Raw genomic sequence first — 24,523 nt, forward strand, 5'->3', positions numbered from 1 at the left:
GAGTATTGAAAAAAGATTTCCCTGCCTTTGAAAGATGGAACAGGAGCATTCCCACATATAGACTGAGGTGTCATAATAAAAGGACATTACTTATTTAACTGATAAAATATAATGGCTGTTAAAATCTTTCAGATCGTGAGAGCCCAGAGAATGGCCAAAATAGTTATAAATGACCATCTGCAGTGCATTTATGTAAACAACATGCATGTTATTTCTATAATGACCATATAAGTGCAATTGCTCTTTGTCTATGTCTAAAAAAGATCTCATAAATAAACAGAGCCCAATAAATCCCAGAAGCCATAAAAATGAGACCTTTTTAGAAAGATTTAATAATTATATAACCAGCTACTATCCCAGAAAAGTCATGATAGTACCAACAACAGTAGCCTTCATAAACACGTACATTTCAGTTATTGGAATGGTAAAGGAATATTACAAAATTCAAAGAAAGGATATAAAAGTTGTCTTTCATAAATAACGTTTAACATTACTTTTTTTCCTGGTTTGCTTGACAATTCTGGTATAAGTGTATTGTAAAAAGTTGTTTTACAGCAAACGTATATTTGACATTATTTTCTTTTAGTGTCGTTTCCTTGAAATGTATGCACAGCACAGCAATAATACACAAATGACGATAAACACACAACTACGACTACATTTGACATGCATTCAGTTACTGCAGAAATCCCCCCAAAACAAGACAAAACGAAAACAGGACAGGCGGAAGAGGGGTTGCAAAGGGTCGGAAATATCCAGGAAATTGCCGGAAAAGTTCCAAGGAAGTTAAGCTCGGGAATTTTGAATATGTGCAAACTTTCAATATAGCAATCATACTTTTTAATAGAGAATTTATTTTGAAGGAAATTACACACAAAAAAGCAATACTAGGTCTTAATGGCATTTTGGGGTTAAAAATATGCCCATTCAATTGAATTGTACCCATGCACTGCATTCAGCATCACAAGTACAGATCATTTGACAGCATCATCACATTAAATAGGAATCCAGTATTTTACAATCCTCTTACATGTGCAGTGCATTTGCAGCTCACACTACTGCCAACTGTCTGAGCCAAATGACTACATTCTTTCAGGAAAGTTTAGATAATATTTCTGGAGTGAACATATTTTATATTATGATATTTCACTTAACAAGCAGAGTAGGCTAAAGTAAAGCACACACTTTATAACTTGTTAAGAACACCCTCTGCTAGTTTTTGCTAGCTAGCTATTACCATGTGGGATATAGCTTGATTGAGCATGCTAATTTAAATTAGTTGTTTACTTTAAACCCTAAGTTTGCACACAGCCCACATTGTTGCCTCAAAGGACCTTTCTCATTGGTTATCTTACCAGCTAGTTAACTCACACCACATGGCACATTCCACGTTAAATGTATTTGAAAAATTAATAGATTTATTTAATTTGGCTTTTTCTATTTGACTTGCTTCTATCAGTATATGATCTAAGAAAATAAGCCTTATACTTACATTTTATTCACATAATGTCCCGTTAATTCCAATACGGTTAATTCCCATGGAAAGTTTCCACCTTGAATTTTGCTGGAATTCTGCAACCCTTGGCGTTATAACCTACAAAAAAACACCCACCTTGTTAATCATGAAACAATTTAACAAGTCCATTTTCTTCCAAGGTGTCAATATTCACCTTTACCATCGAAGCCATAGACTTATTAATCATTCTGAAAAACACTTTTCATATATTTCTCTCAATTTTTTTCTGTCAGGGAGACAAATATTTGTGCGCAAGGAAGAAAAACAAAAAATAAGTCTTTTTTCAGTTGAAGCCCTTTGTAACTGGTTGAAAGACATCAAAATCTCATATACAAACTTCACTTGGGGTTGAGGGGGAGTAAACAGGTCCCTCACATGGAGTAAAACATGTAGGATTAGAACTTGAAGAGGTCGATAAAGTGCTGGGGGGAGACTGGCGTGAGGCAGTTGTCAGGATCATTGGCTGTGCACGGATGTCCAGAGTCCTGGAAAACAGTCAGGAGGGCCAAATGGTTACGAAGAATTCATACAGGATACACAAATGCTGCAACTTCAAGTATCAGTGTACTGGACTTCAGCACAAATAAACATTTAGCTATATTTAAAGGTGGAAGCCAATATAGTCACCTTCTTTTAGACAAGTGAACTGGGCATCCAGAGGAATTTATAACACAACAAAGTCTAGTCGTTAAACCTTTTAGAGAACACAAAACCCTCTGAAATGCCAGAAGCAAAGGTGAGACTGCTTCATAAACATTCTTAGAGCACAAAATGGGACTGTAAAGTGTAACACAGAGAAAAATAACTTGAATCTCTGGGGCAACACAAAACCAACCCGGAAGAAACAGAAGCATAACGGGACAGGAAGTACCTTGAATAGTACAGCCAGGTGGCGGTCCTTTGGGGATTGAGGAGAAGGAGTACCAGGAATAAAGACCGGAAGGAGGGAAGACAAGCATAGAGCGGGATGCAGAGAGGTCAGAGGTTAGAAACTAGAGGAAAACAGCCAAGGAGGATAACATAATAAAAACTTGATTGGCTTGGAAGAAAAGGAGGTTGGGGTCAGTCAGATACTGAAGTGACATGAGTTTGAGTCTAATCACAACAAGTGGTACAGTATACGTAAGACTTTACCTGAGATTATCACCACTCACAAGTTCACAACCCTCTAATTCTCTGAGTGATCACCTAGTCTTTCTTGGTTACAGACGAGGTCTACAGTGTCAATGAGGTCTAATTAGACCATTAATTTAATGAATGGAGTTCACAGATTACCAGGTTGTCCAAGAGCAGGAAGGATTAGCACAATTAGCAAATAGCCATTCGAATTACTGTTAGCTGATCAGTGTTGCTGTGCGTCATGCATTAACTTGCTTAGTCCATGTGCATGGTTAGTTACGATGCGTGGAAAACAACAAAAGTAATTACGCTGGCCTGTTTCATAAAGTCAAAAGTTCTAAAAGACAGGATTATAGCACCGAAGTCTGACATAATTTATGCATCCTACCTGTAGACGTGTTTAATATCGTGTCAAATAAGAACTGTGTTCCAAAAAATAAACAAATGATCCCGGCGGTTTGACTCATATGGATATGAAGCATCAACTGACAATGAGAAAACACTAATGTTACTGCCGCCGAATTAGATAGTCAGATCAGTGACTGACTATCATAAACGATACAGAGCCAACTCCCTGACAATATCTCCAGGACAATTTGTTTATTTTTGGACCAGAATTCTTATATGATGGCCCAATGTTATTCTCCATACAGAAATTACTTCTGCGACCCAGGGGATGAACGAGTGACGTCAGGACTTCGGTACTCTATATACCACTATTTCCCACTGTCTCATAACCCTCCCCATAAGACTGCAACCAGGGTGAGCGAGGTTGTGTGCTTTGACCTCAGTCAGAGTGTACCAGCTGATAAGAGTTGTTTTGGCTGTCTGGTCGTGGAATAACAGCATGTTCTAGCTAATACAGAAATTATTCCTGATTCCATGAGCAGCCTCACACACACGCACGCACGCACGCACGCACAGGTCCAAGGCCTTTTCACACAATGGATGCAGGAATTATAGGTTCTTCTACACTGAAAGCTCTGATACCTTCATGAAGCGTGATTATACACAAAGGCACCCCCCACCCCTTTTTAACCCATTAAGACCTGAGGCGATTCTTAAACATTTTGTAAATGCTAACAGTTTTTTGGGGGAAAAAAAGTCAAGAAAAAAGAAAGTCAAGATTTTTCAAAAATAGAAGATCTACAAGCTCATAGCGCGGCACTCGGTGCCGCGCTATGAGCTTGTAGATCTGCTATTTTTGAATAGCCAAAGAAATCTAAAAAGTGACACAGATGCGTTCCAGGTCTTAATGGTTTTCCCTTTATTTCTTTAGTTCAGTATTTCAATACACAATGTATTCAGAATGATGTAAAACCTTATTGAAAATGCCTGATTTGTGTATTTAAATGTTAACTTCCACAGGACCAAAACATGTCGTCTTTGCATCTCGTGTCTGGCTCCTTACCTTCCAGAAGAGGATGCTACAGTGCCTGCAGAAGTGCAGTGTATCTCCGTACTGCTCCCTCTTGGGGTAGTACTTCTGTAGTGTGTAGTACATCAGCTTCCAGTCTACGTGGCCCCTCTCAGACAACACCAAATGTCTGCAGAACTGTTTTCACACATCACACACACACACACACACACACACACACACACACACACACACACACACACACACACACACACACACACACACACACACACACACACACACACACACACACACACACACACACACACACAGAGAAATTATTTAACATCCAAAATGCAGAGGATGGTAAGGTAATTATAATTGGTCAAAAGGCTAATTAAGAGAATTTCACATTTACATCAGGTCTGTGTGCATGTATATCGTCGCTGTCGGGCGGAAAACTTGTATCTTCCGAAACCTTTCCTTTTTTGTTACTATCCTAGAAATAATATAAAATAGTGAAAATAACCGGTCTACAAGCCCACCACATGTCACATGGCAGCGCGTTGTGAGCTTGTAGATCTGCTATTTTAACGACTTTTGTGCGCCACCATTATATGATGAAGTAGGGCATTCATTTGCAAAATATCGAGAAACAAGGTTTCTGCCCGACAGCAACGACACATTTGAGACAGAAAGAGAGACAAAGACAGAGAGAGAGAGAGAGAGAAAGAGAGAGAGAGAGAGAGAGAGAGAGAGAGAGAGAGAGAGAGCGAAAGAGAGAGACAGACAAACAAAGGAAGAGAGAGTGAGAGAGACAGAGTGGGAGAAGGGGAGTGAGGGAAGGAGGGTAGGAGACATGAAAAACTGGGCCAATTCTGCTCTCTAGTGGTGAATATATGTATTACTTTGTAACGCCTCTGCATTTGATGTACAGGTATGTGTTTACCTTGCTTATTGTAAGTCACTCTGGATAAGAGCGTCTACTAAATTGTAAATTGTATATGCTGTATGGGTAAATTATCCACTGAGCGGCAGAATGAATTGAAAATCACTCGTCCATGTATCATAGTTAAGTCTCAATGTCTCTTACGTGTTTCTCTGAGAAGTGGAAGTGGCAAAGCTTCTTCCACAGCTGTCGGTCCTCGCTGAGCATGTGCAGAGTGGGAGTGGCTTGTCCGAGGTTGATGATGTCACAGGCGTCTGAGAACTTGCAGAGGATGTTGTTCTGCATGTGGAGTGGCAGGTCGCTGAGCGTCATCCCACTGGAGATTTGCTGAGGGGGACAGAATAAACAATGACACCCTGGAATCAAGAGTTGAGGAACTCTGCGAGGGCGACCCAGCGAGGGAGTGCCCACAGGGATCGCACAAACGACACTACTTCATGAGGGATGATTTATTGCCTGCGAAGCAGTAACATAGAGTTAAAGACTTGAACCTCAGCTATATGTGCAGGTTTCCAATAGGCCCGTCACAATTACTACTGTACATAAATCACCTAATCGCAATTATTTTGCATAATCGTCATAATCATTTCTATGTTGAAAAAAGTTAATATCTTCAATCATTGACAAAATAAGTGGAAATAGCAGATCTACAAGCTCACAACGCCTCGCGATGCGATGCGTTGTAGCTTGTTTCTGACTCATTCATACAATGGGCTACAGAAAGAACGGTGGTGCACTGAGCCAGCTGGGTGAAGGACCGAGCCCTGGCACAGTGCCATCTGTGCTGAGGTCAGCACTGGAGGCATCCTGGTTAACCACTTAAGCCCTAACTTATATTGTATGATGAACAGAAGAATAACCGATGTGGTGAGCGTGTAGATCTTCCTGGAAAATCTAATCTGGAAAATCTTCACCAATACCCAAAATAAGAATGGCAGGCTGACCTTGATAGCGCTTAAAAGCTCTGAGTGGAGCGCAGGAGGCAAATGTATTGATGTAAAAATGTATACTGTGGCCTGTCCAAACTTGCTTTCAAGTTGACGGCCTATTTAGCTTTTTAAGAGGAATGTTTAGGCATAACTAAACTCCTAAACACAGTCCTACCTTGGGAATCTGCAGGTTGTTGAGCTGCTGTTGCCAGTTGAGGATTGTCTCTAGTCTGCAGACCCAGATGTTGACGTTACCCACTAGCACCGACTTGCCCATTCCTTTGGTCAGGATATATAACGTGGAGCTCAGGTCCTGCAACAGGTCTTTGATAAGGCGTGGGTTGTGTTGGTCTTCCAGGACTATAAAACCAATTAAAAAAGCACAGGGATGGCCATGAAAAACACCACTTATACACCAAGGGTGAATTGTTTCCCCCTTTTCCTTACTTGGACAGAGGCCATTTATAACTTGATATGGACATACGCCCAGGTTGTCGAGATGTGTGTGAAAATTGCTAAATTGCTACAGAAAGGTTAATCTTCTTTGACCCCCAAAAACCACATTAACTTTTTCGTATTCACTCCCCCAGCAGGGACAATTTGTCTTATTATAGACATACTACTAGCATGCTCGGAGTTTAAGAAGACAGTGAAAGCCTTTTCCATGACACAAAATACTAAACCACATAATGAATACAACATTCATTGTACTAGATTTCATTACATTTAATTACACGATACAACATTTCGTCATACAATATTTGTCTTAAAGAAGACGTACGAGCGAGCTCAGAATTCTGCCAGTGAATCACTGGTGAAAAGGTTAGAAATAAAATCCTAAACTATAAAATCAATAATATCCTTTAAAAAAATTAAGTTTACAGCATGTCGAAGAGCATTACATCGATTTTAATAAGAATTATTCAGGGATGATGTAGAAACCCGGAAGTTACCTTCACCACGGGTCCCATTGGATATTTACAAAGGAATCTTTTCATTGGTCTTTGGATAAATTAAGACAATAGAGTCTGTAGCAAACAAAGGATAGATATTCACACATTTTGATGATAACCTCTGCGAATCAACACACTTTTTATGTATGAACCACAAAAGTAGAAAAAAGAAAAAGGATTCAAAATTCATGGTTGTGTCTCAGAACAAAGCAGAAAACATTCTTAGGCTTATGTTAACCACAGCCCTTATTTTCGGCATTGAACTAAAACCTATAGTAAAAGAAAACATTGGAAACCTGGCTAGGTACCCATTATTAACTCATTTATAGGTTTTAGGACACAAACTGTGGCACACTATACTGACGTAAACTAATTCAACTGATCCCTTCCTTCTATGTGTGACTGAATAAACTATAGTCTACAATCTCTCCTTTGATCCACTCGACAACACAACCTCCCTACTAATAGTAGAGTTCACCGATTCTTTTGGTTTTGTGGTGGGCCTTCACTCTGACAGCACCACTGCTAGCTTACATGCAATGATGACTACATGGTACCCTGAAACCCAATGTCTGCCAGCTGCTCAGATCCTTACCATTTGGGTTTTGGGCCATGGGAGACAAGAATGTTGATCTGTCTTGCTAAAATGTGAGGTTACGTTTACCAGCATGGGAACAGCCTACACTAAGTATGGATCTGGGGTGAGACTAACAGTCTCCGACATCAGGGTGTAGGCTGGGGCTTGTCATATACATGACCATGGTCTGCTATGGCCACGGGACAGTAGAAAGTACACATGACGCTTTCCGTCTCTCTCTTTTTCTCAGTTTCTTACCCTTCCGTACAATCTTCTCCAGTACGTTGAAGTAGTTCTTCTGGGCGGCTCCACTCAAAGAGGGCAGCTGGGACTTAGCAATTAACTGGAGGAGCTGGGGAAGGCAGAGAGAAAGGAAGAGAAAGAGGGAGACAATGAGAGAAATACAGAGAGAGAAAACTTGCAACACGGCTGTTCATGGCATGTGAAATTTTGGCTTACTTTTGCCACATAGTTGAACCTCCTGATGTCCTGAATGGCACTGGAAAAGTCAAGGCGGTTGAAGGCTTCACCAAGTGTACAGTATCCATGTCTCTGTACAAGCACACCACACACACACACACACACACACACAAGTTTCACTCACAACAATTTCGTTAAACTGAGCCACCGCTGTTCCCAACTACAGCCAATAAATCTGTCACGTGAAACCTCATATGGGCCATTTCACAACATAAACACATCCAGATCTGGCACTCTCACCTCTCTTGTGCTCTCCTTCTGCACATAGATCCACTTCTCCCTGTAAACGACTGCAGTGAGAGGGGAGAAAAACACAGTCACATCAGGGAAGAATAACCGGACAATTAATCACCTGTTTGTTTTGGTACAGCTGCCAAAAGACTCCCCTTTAGCCCCACATGTGTGTGACTCTTAAGAGACACACCGGCAAAATGTATTTGGCCATCTACATTTTCCTTTCTTTACACCCATGCTCTGGAGGGGTTTTAACAGTATAAAGCAGGTAAACTTTGCATAACTCACTTGGCCCTTCGTAATTCAAAATACAGTTTTGTGTGACTTTAGGGTCTACAAAGTATACAAACATAAAAATGTTTATAGCCTGTAATATATATAATTGACACAGACTGTAGGTCCTTGTAAAAAAAACTCAAGACAATATATTTAACCTACGATCCAATAAATCAGACCATAAACAATGTATGACAATACATTGGACAATGTATCTATAGGGGGTGCTCTAAGGCAGTGGTTCTCAAACTTTTTACTAGTGTACTCATTTTTGGTGTTTCTGTCTAGTAGTTGTTGTTTTCCCCCAAGCTCCCAGAACCGCAGAGAATTATTGAAGCCTCAGAAGCCTAGTGGCCAAATTGGGTATTGCAGGACTTCCACAATTGGGACGCTACTGCGCATGCTTCTATCGTCTGAAACGCTAGTGTGCCTGCTCTATTGGCACCAATATATTCAAACGTGTATATTAGTTTCCATATTTAAAGGTAGGGTAAGTGATATTTTTTGGTATACATATTTTTTTGTTGAAAAGGTTAAAATACTATACTCTGATTGTAATCATCGCTACAGAGCGTTTGTTCAGTCACAGGGGTCTCTCCCGCTCTTTAGTAAACAGAATATAGTACATTTTCAGGTAGGTGACAACATTTAAGCCAATCAGGAGAGAGCACTGAAAATGCATTTTCTGTTTAATAAAGAGCTGGAGAGACATGGGAGACTCCTTTTACGGAACAAACACTCTATAGCAATGAGTACTATCAGAATATAGAGCTATTTAACCCTTATTTTAACCAAAGTAAATCACTTACCCTACTACTACCTTTAACAGATTTTATGAAAATGGGACAAATTGTTCATAACAAATATCATACAAAAAAATAATAATTACATTCTTACAACCAATATGAGACAATAACAACAATGATAATAATTACATTCTTATAACCAATATGAGACAAAATAATAATAATAATAATGATAATGACCCATTTGAGAAAGAGGCAGAGGCTTGCTTATCTAGAGCTCCTTACAAAGTGTAAGATTGTAAGAGCCATGATCCCTTGTTAACTCTCTGGCGTCCACATTTTTTTTTCAAATTACTCTACGATTAATTGTCATTCAAATAATTGCGATTAACAATTTGAACACTTGAACACCAGCATCCATATTCTGGGGGAAACATTAGCCAAAAATAGCCGATCTACAAGCTTGAAGATCGACTATTTTTGCCGAAGAGATTTGGTGTAGTGTAGACCCTCTAGGCAATTTTAATATAGGATAGGATTGTGACAGGCATACTCACACTGAGATTTGGTGTTATTGTTGTAGAGGTCCTTTTTCCTCTTCTTGGCAGCGAGCTCACAAACATCTCCCACAAACAGGTTCTCTTTGTTTTCATCACAGAGCCTGTTTTGAGAAGAAGTGACAGAGACCCCTTGAGAAGAAGAATGGGTTACGAACATTGAACAATACTACTTCTTGACAAGTTCAGTAAGCTCACAAGACAAAGACTAAAAAAGTGAGACAGAACCACCGTCGCTTGATTTTATTGTCTTTTAACCACTTAAGCCCTATATACTTATGAATAATAGCCAATCTACAACCTCAAATGAGTTAGGCGTCACAAGTGTGTAGATCTGCTATTTTCGCTGTTTCTGAAAATGTTTAAAATTCTTGAAGATTTTTGAACATTTTCGTTTGCCCTAAATAGGCAAGCCAGACTGAAAATGGTTAAAGTTCACATACTATGTCACAGGCTGGTTTAGAGATTTACAAGCTACACAATACACATGTCATGTGTAGATTAAGTCCAAGCCAAGGTGAGGGTTTGTGCTACAGTGTTTGGGTATGTTTCAGCGACAGTAATATTGCAATATTGTGTTTATAGCCCTTACTGAAGAAACACAACCTTGACCCCTTGGTACTGTGTAACTATAGGCCTATTTCCAATTTGCCTTTTTTGGGCAAGGTTGTGGAAACAACTGTTGATCTCTGGATGTGCTTTTACAAAATAATAAGATCCACAATAAGTTCCACTCTGGTTTTAGAGAAGGGCACAGCACTGAAAAAGCGCTTTTAAAGTTGCAAATGATCTCATGGTGTCTTCGGACAACAACAACAACAACAACAATGCGTCTGTCCTTTTACGATTTGAACTGCCGGCTGCCTTTGACACAGTTGACCACAAGATCCTATTACATCTTACGGACAGAGATGAGCTGCAGGGGGGGCTCACAGGGGCAGCGCCCCGGTAGCTCTGCAGCTGCATGCACGCGCGCCCCACATGACGCACATGCGCTCCACAGGCTCGCGCCGTCAGCTATAGGCCTATTTCCAATTTGCCTTTTTTGGGCAAGGTTGTGGAAACAATTGTTTATCTCCAGCTGGATGTGTTTTTACAAAATAATAAGATCCACAATAAGTTCCAGTCTGGTTTTAGAGAAGGGCACAGCACTGAAAAAGCGCTTTTAAAGACGCACTGAAGTGACATTTTCGGGCATTTTATTTTGAAGGTTCAGCCCGAAACGTCGGCTCAACGACTCTAATCCAATCAGAAGGTCCCATCCCTTCAGGCTATGGGACGTTGGATCTCAATCACTTCAGCCGTGGGCAACACGGCTAGTGTTTGTTTACAAGTGAGAGAGAGACGGCCAGTGAAGCGCGTTTGCTACTACCTGGCTTATTTCTAACCTATAATGTTTTCAGATACATATTTTAGTGTGCAGATGAAGTTTAAAATGAGTAATACACTCATCTTCAATGAGATTCAAAACGGAGTATCTCTGTAATTAAAATCAGCTGTGTTTGAAGAACGTGCAGCTATGGGAATCAAACAGGTGCATGTAATCAAGATTCATTTATATTCACGAAGGTCGAGTTATGTCATCACGCAGCACGTTTTCGTTTACAGGAAGTAATTAAGATTGGCTTTTTAGGGACTTTAGATGTAAAAATACACAAAAATGTTTTTTTTTCATTTTTTTTGGCATCTATTGTTAGGTATGCCCATATGATGACCACGGATATGCTCTAAAAGTGTGAAAAACATATTTTTCATTTCACTACACCTTTAAAGTTGCAAATGATCTCATGGTGTCTTCGGACAACAACAACAATGCGTCTGTCCTTTTACGATTTGAACTGACGGCTGCCTTTGACACAGTTGACCACAAGATCCTATTACACCGCCTTGAGAATTGGATTGGTCTATCAGGCACGGTTTTATCCTGGTTTCAGAGATGAGCTGCAGGGGGGGCTCACAGGGGCATCGCCCCGGTAGCTCTGGAGCTGCACGCTCTCCACAGGCTCGAGCCGTCCTCAACAAATAAAACAATAGCCTCTACCTGGCTGCTTTGCATAACATTAGGCTACTTGAGAAAAGCCATGGACTTGAATTGAATGTGTACTGCACTGCAGAGTATGAAAGGGTTAATCGCTTAGCAGAGGACCCAAGAACAAGAGCTGTAGCCTACCAAACACTCACAAGGTTATCCCTGTCCATTGTTGCAAGTTCTTATGACTGTTCATATGATTGTTTTAAACCCACTGTTTTGAAAGCAATGTAAGTCTTAAAAAAAAAAAAGTAATTCAAGTTAAGGCAAGTTGTCTGATTATTTTAAGTACTTATGTGTGGGTGAGTCTATGTAAAGGGATTTTATATCAAAATAAAAGGAACATAAAATAATTAATTAATTGAAATAAAAATAAAAACAACAAATTAACAATGCAACTAAATAATAAGAAATAGTAGAGTCTGTGTGGTTCCTTCCATTGAAGTGTGTACCTAAATAGATGACAGGTAGTCTGAGTGGTTCTGGAATCCTTCTAAAGTGATGTAGTTGTTTTGTTCTTGCTATGTTCTTGTATTGTTTTAATTTTGATCTTGCCTCCTTTTAATTTGTTCTTGATCATGTTTTTGATCTCATTGTTTTTAATCTTGTTTAATATTGTGTTATTATTCTTTTGCTGATCTCTTTTTTATGTAAAGCACTTTGGGCTGCATTTGATGTCATGAAAGGTGCTATACAAATAAAGTATATTATTATTGTTATTATTATTTATATAACCTAATTGGGCATCTATGCAGATAGCAGCCAATCGATGATCTGTAAGCACTTAACTCCATACAGAAATGTACACAGTAAAATTCTCAGTGTTAATGTAACTCTGAGTGCACAAATGTAACCAGTCTCAGAGATATAAATGGATAAATTACTTTCAGATGTGTACAGTGTATTAACGTGTGTGTGTGTGTGTGTGTGTGTGTGTGTGTGTGTGTGTGTGTGTGTGTGTGTGTGTGTGTGTGTGTGTGTGTGTGTGTGTGTGTGTGTGTGTGTGCGTGCGTGCGTGCGTGCGTGCGTGCGTGCGTGACTGTGTGTGTTTCAAATTGAGGTCTAATAGAACACTACAAACAACAGCCCATTTACAGTCATGAGATGTAAATGATTTACATCAGTGAGTTTTTCAAGCATTATATGAAGGGGAGAGGACAGTCAAACTACAAAAAATAAGCCTATGAGGTTTTAAGACATGCATAATTTACTCCAAAAAACAAGACACACAGTACAAACACAACTACAACAAAAACAATACCATCTGCTGCACATAATCATAATTGTCAAAACAAAAAAGAACACAATGCAGAAAACTAAATAAATGTGTTTGTGTCTGTTTGCAACTAATAACATATTCATAACAAATATGCATTCATAAATGTGACAACATTCCAAATCCCCAAATTACGAGTTAACTCATTCAACTCAGTTGCCAAGTCCCGGAAAAAACGCGCTGTGATTGGCCAGTACTTTGATTGGCAGTTATGTCGAACGCTCACCCCAAAAGCCAAAACATGATTTACGAGACTGTGGTGGCTCGTGTGGGACAACCAAGGCATGGATGCGTGTCTAATGACAACTAATAACAGATCCATGAAAAAAAAGGAAATAATTTTGACAGGCAACAAATAGGGTAAGTACTTAGTGATATGCTTATGGGCTCCACTCTATGCTATAGGGGCTGCTGGGGAAACTGGACGACAGGGGCAAATAGACCCCATGGCCAGTCATTTGGGATCAATATAAGTAGGGAAAAAAGGCTATATGTTATTTTAGTCCGGATATGTTCTTTAACTCAGTCTTTGGCCCCTTTGAAACTATTTAGAGCAGACAATCAGCAAAGCAGATAAGAAGATGGAGATAGGTAGACACTGAATGAGTATGTGTGAGAGAGGACAGCAGTAAAGATGTACAACTGGTAATCACATGCCATGCTGCTCTTTCATGGCTGTAAATAGAAATGCAACTGCATACATCTCTATTATTATTAGGGCATACCTCCTGGCGGAGTTTTGTTCTCTACTGTAGCGACTAGTGAGCACACCTTTCTAGTTGGCAACTGGCCTGGACCTGTAGTCCAAAGTTCAGAATAATAATATAGTATGATGTATGGGCCTTTTGAACAATTTTAACAATCTGTTGTTATCAACATTCTGTTAATAAGAAAAGAATCGCACTGAGCAACAGTGGGGTTGCATTCTGTCTGAGACAGCAGTGGTGTTACAGAATCCATAAACTCCTCAAAAAGGATAAGGGATAAGGATGTGAAGCTAATAACAGTTTGTGGCCGTCCATAGATCTGTTATAACAATATCTGAGAATGTATTACATGAACAGGTTTCATTACCTAATATACTCATTTTGAAAGATGTCATTACATTTTGACCAATTATTATACCACTGATCCAATTGTCACTGTCATATCACATCTATGCAGCCTTAGTGAAGTTCAGTTATACCATGAGAATCAGGACCTAGGCTATAACTAATCTATGGTGATGCACAGAGTGCTCTAATGAGCTTTGGCTGACAGATCAAAGGGCCTGACCTTGGCTGCTAATTGGCTCTCCATGCATTAGTAATCCAGTGGCTGAAGCTGAGCACCTGACTGCCTGCACTCCCATTCAAACAAATACATACTGTAGTTTCTAATACTTTGCAATGTACACAAATGTATGAAAGGTGAGAGACAAACACTGAACATTCTGTTGAGATATGAATGTAAAAGGGCCTTTCCAAAGAATAATCTGCTTGATGGAAGATAGCCTTAATGGTTAGGGCTGGAGAAAAACTCATTTACTTTTGGCCAGTTCTGGTTTGAGTTCCAGTGTAAGACACAGCTTTGCGTGTGAAAGTGGTCTCTGTGAAGTAAAATAGATAGGATGAATGAGCTATACGGTAATCTCTCTGTCTCTATCCATTCATCCACTCTCTCTCACACACACACACACACACACACACACACACACACACACACACACACACACACACACACACACACACACACACACACACACACACACACACACACACACACACACACACACACACACACACACACACACACACACACACACACACACACGATACTGCCACGATAAGTGGCAGTGGTGGCCTAGTGGTTAGAGGGGCGGCCTTGATACCGGAAGGTCCCTAGTTCGATTCCCCAATTCATCACATCAATCATGAATCACCGCTGAATAGCCCTTGAGCAAGGCTTCCATGCAGGGTCCGGCTGGAAACAAGCTTCGTGCTTAGTCCGACACCCTGGGTAAACAACAAACTTTGCTTTGCTTTGCTTTGCCATGGGGAATTACAGGTGAGGAATGCAATAACCTAACACTTCACAGAGGATACATGAAGGAAGCTCATAAAAGTAACAGAAAGCGCAAAAAACATTCCGCACAGCCAAAATGACTCAAATATATATGCTGTGTGTTATGACACAGAAAGCTGTGCCCATGTAAGACTGTGCCCATTAGTCCAACGTCTCAATAGTCAAATGTTAGATTAGTGTGAGAGGCATAGTTTTAGGCTGGTTAAGCTTAATTATAAGGGGTCCGCTCATAATTCCGACATCCCATTATTGCGACCATTAGGTTAGTGTGGGGTTAGGATTAGGTATGGGATAAGGTTAGTTATAATGGGACCAGTCGGGACGTCGGAATAATGGGATGTCAGAATAATGACATGGCACCGCTCATGCAGTTATTCTTAGTTTAGCTGCGATATTCATAAACCTTTTTCATGGCAGCCATATTGACATTAAACAGTAGGGTAAGCACGGGTGGTACCAATGATGCTAATTTTAAGGATCGGCAGGTAGCAGAGACCTGGATGGAACATAATTAGTATCATAACACTTGTGTTTACTCTAAAATTCCATGTGAAAATGGCCTATTGAACCAATATTTCAATGTCAATTAACAATCAATATTAGGTACAATCAATAGATCATGAAATGCAGACACATATTATTATATTCACAATCAAATGTTTGATATGATACGCAAAAACAAACAAACAAAAAACATCAGGTTGGGAGACTGTTTACAGAGCCTGGTGCCTGCCAAATCATTCCCAAAACCTTTTGATAAAAATGGTCTCACTCAGACTCCACATTATGGCCATAAATCCTAAATGCTTTAGCAAAATACTGCTTTTGCAATCAAATGACACCCTCAGAATGACATAATTATACCCTTTATTTGCTACGATTCCCACTAGGAGTGACAAGGATTGACAGGATCAGAAATTACAACTCTACATTAGAGGATCAGCCAGGGTTAGAAGGTTTGGGGACAAGAGAGGCGAGGTTGAGATGGTTTGGACATGTGCAGAGGAGGGATGAGGGGTACATTGGGAGAAGGATGCTGAAGATGGAGCTGCCAGGTAAGAGGAGAAGAGGATGGCCAAGGAAGAGGTTTATGGATTCGGTGAGAGAGGGCATGCAGGTGGCTGGAGTGACCGAGGAAGATGCACAGAACAGAAACACATGGAAACAGATGTTCCGCTGTGGTGACCCTGATGGGAATTAGCGGAAAGAATAAGAAGATACCCTTTATTTGAATACATTTTCCAGAATGAGAATGATTAAACCACTGACTTCTTGTGTGTTATTGCACTGTACACAATTGTAATTTCCATCCTGAATTGGATAAAGTAGTCTAACATTTGAGACGGTTCAGGTTGAGGTTTGGGCCTGCATTCGGGTACCATTTGTTACATGTGATTTCTACTGCAATAAGGACCATTCAGATAGCAGTCTACCAGGAGTCAATCACAGACTCAATAAACACATTTAAAGTGGCAAACACCACCACACAGAAAAATCTGTATTCATTTAACTCAGAGTACGGGTCCATTTGGACACATTTGGATGGATGGACTATGGATTTTATTGTATAAATGGCTAAAAACAACAGTGGTTTTGTGACATTACAGGATAGCACTCAGGCATCTTTTGTATCAGGCTAACACTCTATAGCTAGACTTCCTGTCGATTTGATCAGGTATCAGAGATCAAATCGACAGGAAGTGATGCCCACTATGCCCTAGGAAACTTGTGGATAAGCTCTGTCAAACAAGGACAGTTGTCTGTTTGCCAGTCATCAGGCAAAGTGGAGCCACTGTATTAGGTCACTGGCCTTGCTGAGTGAGAAGTGTGTTTGGAGGACAGCCAATACGAAAATATGATGTCATAGTTTATGGCCTGATGCAGTGTCAATGTTTGTCTTTCTATGAGTAAACTATGGGATGTTAACTGGATCGCACGGTTTTGGTTGATCTGTAGAATGAATAGAATACTAGAATGATCACAGAGTGACAAAAAGAGTCGCCAAATACCACTGTATCCATATGGTTTTGGACTTGAAACCATATCATTTTAACCATATCTCCATATTGGTCCTCAGTAATGCTCACTATAACACGTGATACCAATTCTGTCTGCTCACTCTGTGACTCAGAGATGGCATGTGGATAGCTAGAAGATTTACCTCAGATGACATCATCGGTAGGGAATTCAAGCTAACTACGTGATTGGAACCAATGGTGTGCGAGATTAGCTCCAGCACACAGATGCACACACACACACACACACACACACACACACACACACACACACACACACACACACACACACACACACACACACACACACACACACACACACACACACACACACACACACACACACACACACACACACACACACACACACAGAAACAACCTATTATAGAAGACTCGGCCCCCACCATGCCACACCGTAAAAAGAACAAGCTTGAAATTGGAGCTATCCACACTATCCACACACAGAGCGAGTAGACGGTAATGGTACTGTGACCAAGCTGGGACCACTGGTTGCCATAGTCTTCTGAAAAACACACACAATACAATATATGGCAATAGCAGACAACCCAAAAAACGAATTCAACAAAGAATGGGAAAACCCCACATTTTTGGCCCTCCTGAGGGTATTTGCTGCCCATTAAAAACAGAACATGTTTCCTGAAGATAACAAGGACAGCTCTCCAGCTGGGAGACAACATATTGGCACTGAGGCACACAGAACACAGAGCAGGGAGACCAAAATAGTTCTCTTGTTTTACTTCAGCTTCTCCCAACAAACAGTGGCGATTATCAAAGTCTTTCAACAAGACGAATGCCTTTGGGAGGCTGTGGTATTTCAAAGGGGCTGAATAGGCATTGTTTGGACAGCGCTTAGTACAACTTAATGTGGCTACTCTTGGGTATTTTTAAAGGATAGAACCCGCACACCAAGCTATCTCTATCTAAACAAATTAGACAATGTTTTAATCCATGGTGGATCTTTATCAGGTCAGTGCTGTCGGGTATTGCCACAATCAAAAGCTTATGCTGGCAGCATTCATCAGTAGCATATCATCCTTGATCAGAACTGACATGTTATGTAGAGCTCAACCAATACCAGATTTTGGGGTTAGATGCTGATTTTTTGGAGTCCTAGACCAACCAAAAATTACCGATGTTTTGACAGATATTCGGATGGCTGCTCAGTAGGAGACTCAATTGACTCATCATTCTTGAGAGCTTGACCAAGTTAAGACCATAATCTATTATGACACCACCTTGCAGCATCCCTTTCTGGAGATGCTCCAATGGCATTTTGAGTTGATTAATCACTGTGTGTTACTCCTTATCCATCTGTCAGAGTCAGAATTACATCAGTGTTTTTTTATTGACTGGTGAAATTAAGTGACCCTTTTCCAGGCCATAACTTTAAACTTTGTTTGTGTTCACACTAAAGCATAACAATATGAAATGTTACGCGAGTGAAATACAACTTCTTTTTTTTCATATTACATTATATAAGATTTATCAGCATGTAAGTTTTATTAAACGTTCTGTTTGACCACAATAATGGAGAAAACTGGTTCCCAAAACGGGTTAAAGATCATACCCAAATAAGGCATTGGGACACAGGATCAAGCCACTGCACCCACTTTTAGCACTGACATTAGCTTAATGCAAATCATCTTCAAAACCTGATTAGTGCATGAAGGAGGATTGGAAAATTCCAGGCGAAGTTATTCATCAAAGTCCTGCTGGGTGGATGCTAAGCTGAAACACATGCCGAAGCAGATGTGAGATTAGCTGATAAAAGAAAATAGGACAAAAGAAAGAGGGAAAAGACTAAGCTAACCATATTTCAAAGGGTTGAAAAAGAGAACTTATCATTAATGCACCTGTTTTGTCTGACAACAAAATACAATAATGATACACCACATACCTTAATAACAGTTTGACAACCTTTGAGTTCATTCTTTCTTTCCACCACGTAAATAAAGGGCTACATAAATCAGTGATTATTAACTATGGGGTGATTTATTTTGTGTATGTGATTGTGACCTCAGTCTGGTAAACTAATCTCATCACTCATCAATCATTGTGAAGATGCTGGAAAAAATATACAGTATCCCCCAATCAGCATGGAACAATCTGTCAGTAACTCAAAGGGCCAATATAACAATAATGAATCAATATTTGGAAGATACTCAAAAAAATATGTTCAAATAAACCCTAATACTAATAACTAGGCCATTTCTACTAATTATGTCTGTTCCATAATGCAATGTCTTGCATGAGTGAATGTGTGTGTGTGTGTGTGTGTGTGTGTGTGTGTGTGTGTGTGTGTGTGTGTGTGTGTGTGTGTGTGTGTGTGTGTGTGTGTGTGTGTGTGTGTGTGTGTGTGTGTGTGTGTGTGTGTGTATATTCTCCATCATACAGTGGACTACATTCCACAGAAAATCGCTCAGAACGTGAGAACCACAACAGTCTCAGTGCCGGAAAGTCTTTGACTTGCTGGATTAAATAAAAACCTTTGACATTTCAACTCAAAAACATCCACCTCAAAGCTACCATGAAGACTTACCTTTGTTATAACAAGTTTGCCTTGTGTGAATGATTCACTCCTAACCTCAGAGCATTTCCTTAACTCAACCCTATACTCAACTCTGTTGGTTACCATGACGCCCCTGCCATCATGACAGGCTACAATTATACGTTGCAAATCACTTCCTCAAAGTCTGGAGGTCTCTGTTATTGCAGTGATAACAGTTGATCAGACATTTTCCTTCCTACTTTGGAAAGCAATGGTTTAACATTATATGATCGTTTACAATTAAGTGGGCACCGGTTTTAATCTACTGAAGGCCTGGGCACTTTCTGCTTCTACTCAAATCTATTTTAACAGCCCAAATCTGATTTCCTATGCAGATTGGAGTCGATTTGGTTTTATGCAGTCTGAACAAGGCTAAAGAATGTGATTCAAATTTGATGTAAAAATCAGTTTCCATGTGATTTTGTTTTTTTGCTGTTCAGACTTGATTAAAAAAACTGATCTAAATCTGGATAGCTAAAACATCTGATATGAGCTGCCAATCTGAACACAGCCTTAACAATGGTTGTTTGAACAACACAATGCCTGTGCAAAGAATGATTGACAGTTTGTATTTTCAATATCACAGCTTATAGTTGAATTAAAGCAGTGAGGGCTTTTTGAAAAGTCATCATTTACAATTAAGTGGGCCCCGTTATCATCTACTGAGGCCTGGGCACTTCCTGAGCATACTTCTACATTTCCTGTTCCAATTGCCCACGGAGTACTTCCTCCTTAGGTCACAGACACAGTTTCCAGTCTCTTTGTAGAAGTACAAGTCTGTGCTCTGGCTTTAAGGTCCAGACACACCATCTAGATCTCCACTGCTAATCAGTCTGGTCAACCACTGTTGGTCTCTCTCTTGGTGGGAGTCAGGAAGTGTTCAAAAGATAACACAAGTTACACAGAGTCACCTTTGGCAGTCAGTGAGGTTAGGCCCAATCATCAGACTGAATTTTTAAATGGCTGCATGGCTAATAAAAACAAATCTGCTTGAAGACTTGACATGATCATGTTAATGGCACTTAAGACGTTTTCCATTACTGTATGCATGCTTCCCTTAAATATATTTGGGGCCAGAAGTAAATACCTGTACATTAGCAAAATCCCAATAACCCTAAGAAACAAGTAGTCCCTCCAAGCAACCATATCCTGATTCATGTCATCAGAACCAAAGGCTTGATTCGATCTGATGGGAAATATTTGTAGAATCATGGCAACTAAAACAAACGCAATCTACAGTACCAACAAGCAACATACTGTATACATACATCCCTGATGAGGATCCAATGATGTTCTTCAAATATTAAACTTTTTAATAAGTTGAAAATCTGAGTGTCATGGCTGTGTTACAAAGTATAACTTATGCTTAAAATAGCAATCATGAGTGAAAGACACACTTCAAAGCCGTTCTAATCAAAAGCGAGAGCAAAGGGAGGCGAAACCAAAACCGCCCTGAAAAGAGAGGAATAATTATCCAGCTGCGCTTCGTGTTATTATAATAATCCCACTCCCCAGAGCTATGAAGGACAGAAACACTATAGACTGTTAACTAAGAGCAACAGGCGATGGGATAAAAGTAATTCACTTTAACACTGTTACACTGTGACAGGCTCTGTGGATGATGTGTCAGTGCTCAAACCACAGTACTCTGAGAGACGGGCAGACTAATGATGGCCTTGCCTGTCCTATGTCTCGAGTCAGAAAACAATGCTATTCCAGTTGAATGACGCCATAAATAACTGTCACATGTGTGCATGCTCACAGACACACAGCCTTACTGTCATTACATCAGTACCCAGACCCACGGTCAGAACCGTGTTAAGTCGATGGAAAACAAAGAAACCAATATCTGATGTTACAACAGAGGGTAGTGATGGTGGTGGTAGTACAGGATGGCTCATTAGTGAAGCCAATTGTGGGTTTACTATCAATGGCTCTTTGGTAAGCCGTTATGCAGGACTTCTTGCATGCATACTAAGGAAAATACAGCATAAAATGATACTAGATAGATGCTGGTCAATCTTAATAGTTTACAAAACAAGGTGAAGAGATATTTGGCACCCTTAGATGCTTTTAATGTGTGCCTTGCTTAATATGTTTTAACATGAACAAAACTTGTTTAAAAAAAACGGGAAGGCATCAGTGTCATTTTTGCGTTGGCTATTCAAAAATAGCAGATATACAAGCTCACAGCACGGCACGTACATCGGCTATTTTTGAACATTTTTGAAAAATCTTGAAAGTGTGAGAACTAGTGAGTGAGAACTACTGATTTAGAAGGCATTTGTAGAATCGGCCTCAGGTCTTAATGGGTTCATACAATCCATAATAACAATGCAATGTAAATATGCAGCCCCATCTGCAAATGAAGTGATTCATAACTGGTTACAAGGGACAGCCTTAGGTTAAAGAGACACAGGATGAGGTTAGGTTGAACTGGTTAATAACTAGCCTGGCATTGGCCAGACTGATAAGGTGGATTCACTCTCACGTTCCTTCCGGGAGGAACGTGAGAGTGAATCCACGTTATCAGTCTGGCCAATGCCAGGCCAGTTATTAACATAGCCAAGAACCAAATGGCACATCATGTAAGTAAGTAGCAAAGGCATATTATTCTTACTCCTCCAGGTCTATCTCGTTGTTATTGTCTCCCAAGTCGCTTCCAAAGAACTCGATCCTCTTCCAGCCGTCCTCTGTCTTTATCCAGCTCCATCCAGGCGACCTCCAGTCTTGACCCAAGAAAGGCATCCTTCAAACAGTGGAATGTGAAGAGTGACTGACAGCCGCTGTCACTCCAAGTACACCTAAAAAACAAAGTTAGCAGTTCAATAAAAGCAGTGGTGTATAGTAACTAAGTACATTTACTCAAGTACTGTACTTGAGTACAATTTTGAGGTATTTTTACTTTTTACTGGGTTATATATTTCAATTTATCAGTAATTTTACTTCTACTCCAACTACATCTCAAAAAGGTAAATATTGTACTTTTACTCCACTACAATTATTTGAAATCTTTAGTTACTAGTTACTTTGTAGATTTTGATTATTATTACAAAACACACATTACCATTAATACACATTGTAGATCTGCTATTTTCAAAGCATTTTTATACATTTGGAAACTCGTGAAATGGGACATTCTGCATAATGAGTATATTTTAGAAGTATATTTTAATGCGAATACTTTAGTACTTTTTACTTGTAACAGAGTACATTTCCTAAATTGCAGTATTGATACTTTTAATCAAGTAAAACATTTGAGTTTTTCCACCACTGGTTTTCTGATGACGGACAGATTCGACTGTCAGTTCGACGTAGAGTAAATACTGGGGGAAAAAATTACATTTTGGTGTTTGACAATCAATCATGATGCAAATGCCACTAAATGTAACAGTAAAGACATTAAACAGAGCCATAGTGAAGCTGGCTTTGTTTTGGTTTGGTTGGCTACAATAATATGATAAATCTGTCATTAAACGCATGATGATGACAACGGTAACAATGACACACACGATAAACTACGCTGCCATAGCCAGGTATTCATATAGAATAACTAAACAAACCTTAATGTGTGGAAGATTCCTTTGTTGTGTCGACAATCTCTGCTTTCTTTCTTTCCCCTGGAAATATATTGACGGAAGTAAACACAGTACCAGTGTTGCCATGTTTTGTGAGAGAGACAAGCACCAGGGTCTAGGGAAACAAGTCCAAAAGAAGATACTTAGGCCACATGGGCACTTTAAGGTTTAAACCTATATTGTTATTTGCTATTTGAAAAGAGCCAATCTACAAGCTCACAACGCGTAGCATTTTCAAAAATTATTGCAATAAAATGTGGAATATTTGGAATATATGTTCTAAACATTCTAAACTACCTGGCACATTTTCGTGAAAATATTTGAGAATAACTGGTTTAAATAATAATTTAGAAATGTGGAAGCAAGACTAAATAAGCAACTACACTTTAGAAACAAGACCCCCAAAAAACGCAACCCGCAATGAGCGCAATCTACAAGCGACTTTACAGAAAAACAAGCCCAAAGTCGCTTACAATAAGCCAACATGGCAACGCTGCACAGTAGGTTAAAGTGGAATGTGTACATGCCCCCTTGCTGTTCCGTGATTGGACGACTCCCCTGTATTTATCTTGTTGCTACCCGGAATCGCATCGTCGATTGGCTCCGGCGGGTGTCAATCATACCTATGTGTTTTGTTGGGGCTTTTTGCTACACGTGACAGAAAGCTGCGCACATGTTCAGTATGTTTTGGTTTTGATGGATGGGGGAGGGAGATCATACTGCATCTAAACGGCTGTCTGTGACAGTGGTGTAAAAAAGTAACAAAGCACATTTACTCAAGTACTGTACTTAAATAGAATTTGTAGAATTTTGAGGTATTTTTGCTTTACTGGAGCATTTCCAATTAACAGTACTTTTACTTCTACTCCACAACATCTCAGAGGCAAATATTGTATTTTTACTCCACTACAATTATTTGTGTGTGACTCTTTCAGTGGTGGAGGAAGTACTCATTTTGTACTTAAGTAAAAGTACATCAAAATGGTACTTAAGTACAGTCCACCACTGGACTCTGTTAGTGTGTTAAGTATGCTTAATAAGAAAATATGTGAAGATTTGTATATGCATTATGCATATTATTTTATATACACATCACAAAGGCCGATCCTAGATGTCGAGTTATTAATTAAAAGTGTATGTTGCCTAATGGTTTGAGATAGCACTCTTATACTGGTAAGTGTGTACAATTTAAATGACTTGGCCTGTTCCATAATTTGGATGCAAGACATCTTGATTTGTCTTAAAAAGTAAAAACAGCATAGTCATAATAAAATACACCCAAAATGGTGTATATTCAAT

General features: G+C 39.7%; 1 protein-coding gene across 2 annotated transcripts; it reads right to left on the reverse strand.

The window, feature by feature from the left end:
* Nucleotides 1–314: 314 nt before the first annotated feature.
* Nucleotides 315–23,283, reverse strand: fbxo25 (F-box protein 25). Of its 2 annotated transcripts, none has more exons than XM_084081771.1 (10): nt 23,210–23,283; nt 22,267–22,450; nt 9,694–9,797; nt 8,121–8,170; nt 7,860–7,952; nt 7,659–7,752; nt 6,046–6,230; nt 5,086–5,268; nt 4,047–4,190; nt 315–2,001 (listed from the first exon to the last, which is right to left on the reverse strand). In XM_084081771.1, exons 2-10 carry the CDS (start codon nt 22,392–22,394, stop codon nt 1,912–1,914), a joined length of 1,071 nt encoding a protein of 356 aa, XP_083937897.1. In that variant the 5' UTR covers nt 22,395–22,450; nt 23,210–23,283; the 3' UTR covers nt 315–1,911. The 2 variants fall into 2 exon arrangements, with proteins under 2 accessions (XP_083937897.1, XP_083937898.1); XM_084081772.1 differs by having other exon boundaries at nt 22,267–22,395; nt 23,210–23,257.
* Nucleotides 23,284–24,523: the final 1,240 nt, after the last annotated feature.

The sequence above is a fragment of the Gymnoscopelus microlampas genome (assembly GCF_963454915.1).
Source record: "Gymnoscopelus microlampas genome assembly, chromosome: 16".
Lineage (NCBI taxonomy): Eukaryota > Metazoa > Chordata > Actinopteri > Myctophiformes > Myctophidae > Gymnoscopelus > Gymnoscopelus microlampas.